The sequence below is a fragment of the Hirsutella rhossiliensis genome, assembly GCF_020360975.1.
Source record: "Hirsutella rhossiliensis strain HR02 chromosome Unknown scaffold00017, whole genome shotgun sequence".
In the NCBI taxonomy this organism is placed as follows: domain Eukaryota; kingdom Fungi; phylum Ascomycota; class Sordariomycetes; order Hypocreales; family Ophiocordycipitaceae; genus Hirsutella; species Hirsutella rhossiliensis.
In genome coordinates, this window is record NW_025408683.1 from 1,365,780 (window position 1) to 1,368,236 (window position 2,457).

General features: G+C 53.5%; 1 protein-coding gene across 1 annotated transcript; it reads left to right on the forward strand.

The window, feature by feature from the left end:
• Positions 1–109: 109 nt before the first annotated feature.
• On the forward strand, positions 110–2,050 carry HRG_10879 (GLEYA domain-containing protein; the record flags this gene model as incomplete). Its single annotated transcript, XM_044869349.1, has 1 exon — positions 110–2,050. One exon carries the CDS (start codon positions 110–112, stop codon positions 2,048–2,050), a length of 1,941 nt encoding a protein of 646 aa, XP_044715698.1.
• Positions 2,051–2,457: the final 407 nt, after the last annotated feature.

Genomic DNA, 2,457 nt, shown 5'->3' on the forward strand with positions numbered 1-2,457 from the left:
CCCATCGCTTCACCCAGCTCTCGCTTCCATCCTTGGCTGAGCTAATCCTCTACCTGCCCGTGATCTATTAACGGTTCATCCCACCCGGAGCATCGTCTGTTAAGGCGTTATGAACCGTCTCTTTCCTTTGGCGGTGCTGGTCTTGTCTCAATTGGCTGAGGCTCGCTTCGGCCAATTTTATAAGCGGTTCAAGGCGGGCGAATGCTGTCCCTGTCCAAAGCCTGGTGCTCCGAACCGGGTCGTCACCACAACAATCACCGTTACACAACGTCACACCCTGGCAACGGAGACAGCCATAGCAAACCGGATCCTTACCCCTCCGGCCAGGCTCGCTCGTATCAATTATAACAACTACAACAGCTTCAGTAACGTTAAAAGCAATCAATTCAACAGCAACAACTTCAACAGCAATAACGTTAATAGCAACAACGTCAATAGCAATAATGCTGACAGCAACAACGTTAACAGTAATAATGCCAACAGCAATAATGCTAATAGCAACAACGCCGGCAGCAATAAGGTCGACAGCAACGACTTAAATGGCAATGATCCCAACAGCATTGATACCGACCCTCAACCCCGACCTCAGACTGCTAAAATGAGCAACGGTCACACACTCTCATTACCACCGGTGTCGGCACAAGGGGGAGCTGATGCAGCGACTGCTGGATTCCCAGCTCCGGGTTCCCCAGGCGCGGCACCTGGTGGTCCTTTTCGACAACCAGCAAGGGGTCGGCCTCGGCCTAAGGGCGGGTCGCCTGATGCGGCAATTGCTGGGTTTCCAGCCCCGGGTTCCCCAGGCGCGGCACCTGGTGGCCCCTTTCGACAACCAGTAAGGGGTCGGCCTTGGCCTAAGGGCGACTCGCCTGATGCGGGAACTGCTGGGTTTCCAGCCCCGGGTTCCTCAGGCGCGACACCTGGTGGTCCCTTTCGACAACCAGCAAGGAGTCGGCCTCGGCCTAAGGGCGGGTCGCCTGATGCGGCAATTGCTGGGTTTCCAGCCCCGGGTTCCCCAGGCGCGGCACCTGGTGGTCCCTTTCGACAACCAGTAAGGAGTCGGCCTTGGCCTAAGGGCGACTCGCCTGATGCGGCAACTGCTGGGTTTCCAGCCCCGGGTTCCTCAGGCGCGACACCTGGTGGTCCCTTTCGACAACCAGCAAGGAGTCGGCCTCGGCCTAAGGGCGGGTCGCCTGATGCGGCAATTGCTGGGTTTCCAGCCCCGGGTTCCCCAGGCGCGGCACCTGGTGGTCCCTTTCGACAACCAGCAAGGAGTCGGCCTCGGCCTAAGGGCGGGTCGCCTGATGCGGCAGCGCCCATGGAAAATGAGCCCGAGACAATCATAGGTCGCCCAATATCCAACCGGACTACCTCGAACACTCATTTGTCTTACAAGAAGCCGCCAAGACCGCACATTCCTACAACCATACGCAAACCCACAACCACCAGCAAACCCACAACCACCAGCAAGCCCGCAACTACCAGCAAGCCCACAACTACCAGCAAGCCCACGCCTAATACCTCGTCGTGCCCTACTCCTACTTGTGGTTTTCCTGGCGTTATGTTTACCCGCTATAGAAATCCCTTCGCAAAGGATTTCAGCAGCACTTACGAGTCGTTCCAGCCCTCATTCTTCTTGAAGCAGAGGCCCCTCGGCGTGGGCTACTTAAGCGATATCGCGCTAGTCTCTGACCCTAACAATAGCACTTATGCCGATGCAGCAATTGACTTTCGGACTGCCTTATACGTCTGTCAGAGCGGAAAATACAAGTTTCACTCTCCTAAGAGCGATGATATTTCGTTGCTATGGCTCGGCGATCAGCAGGTTAACAACGCGACGAGGGATAATGCCGATTTCGTTCAGGCATGGTACGGCGATAATAGTCCAAGAACTGTTGAAAAGGAGCTCCAGGCAGGCGTGAAGTATCCAATCCGTGTCTTGTGGGGCAATACCAACGGCGCAGGCTTTCTAAATCTCGAGATTTTTGCACCTAATGGCATGAAGTTAACGGAGAGCAGCAAAGACGGCTATCTATGGATCAATAGCTGCTAACAAGGAGTTGTGACATAGCTGGGTTATCGCCGGGTTATATCATAATAGTAACGCCGAGGAGGTTGGGGTCGGCTATAGACATAAAAACGGAACTCGGGTGTGCATTGGTTTGTCCCTTTCTATCTTGTTTTGTCGCAGATTTACATCGTTAAACTGCCTTATGCCGTGTTCGACTGGAATAATGCTAGCTACGTAATATGAAGCTTGAGGCCGCCAGTATAGTTTTCCTAAAAGCGTTTCCTAGAACTGGTCCTGTCCCAGCTGTTAAGCCAATTATATCTATAGAATCAGACTTCTCGTACTCCGATATATGGGGCCGCAATGCTGACTTCTTTAACATATCTTTGAGGAATCGCACTGGCTCAAAGAAGTTCCGTGGCAGTATCATACTGTCAAACATAGCAAAT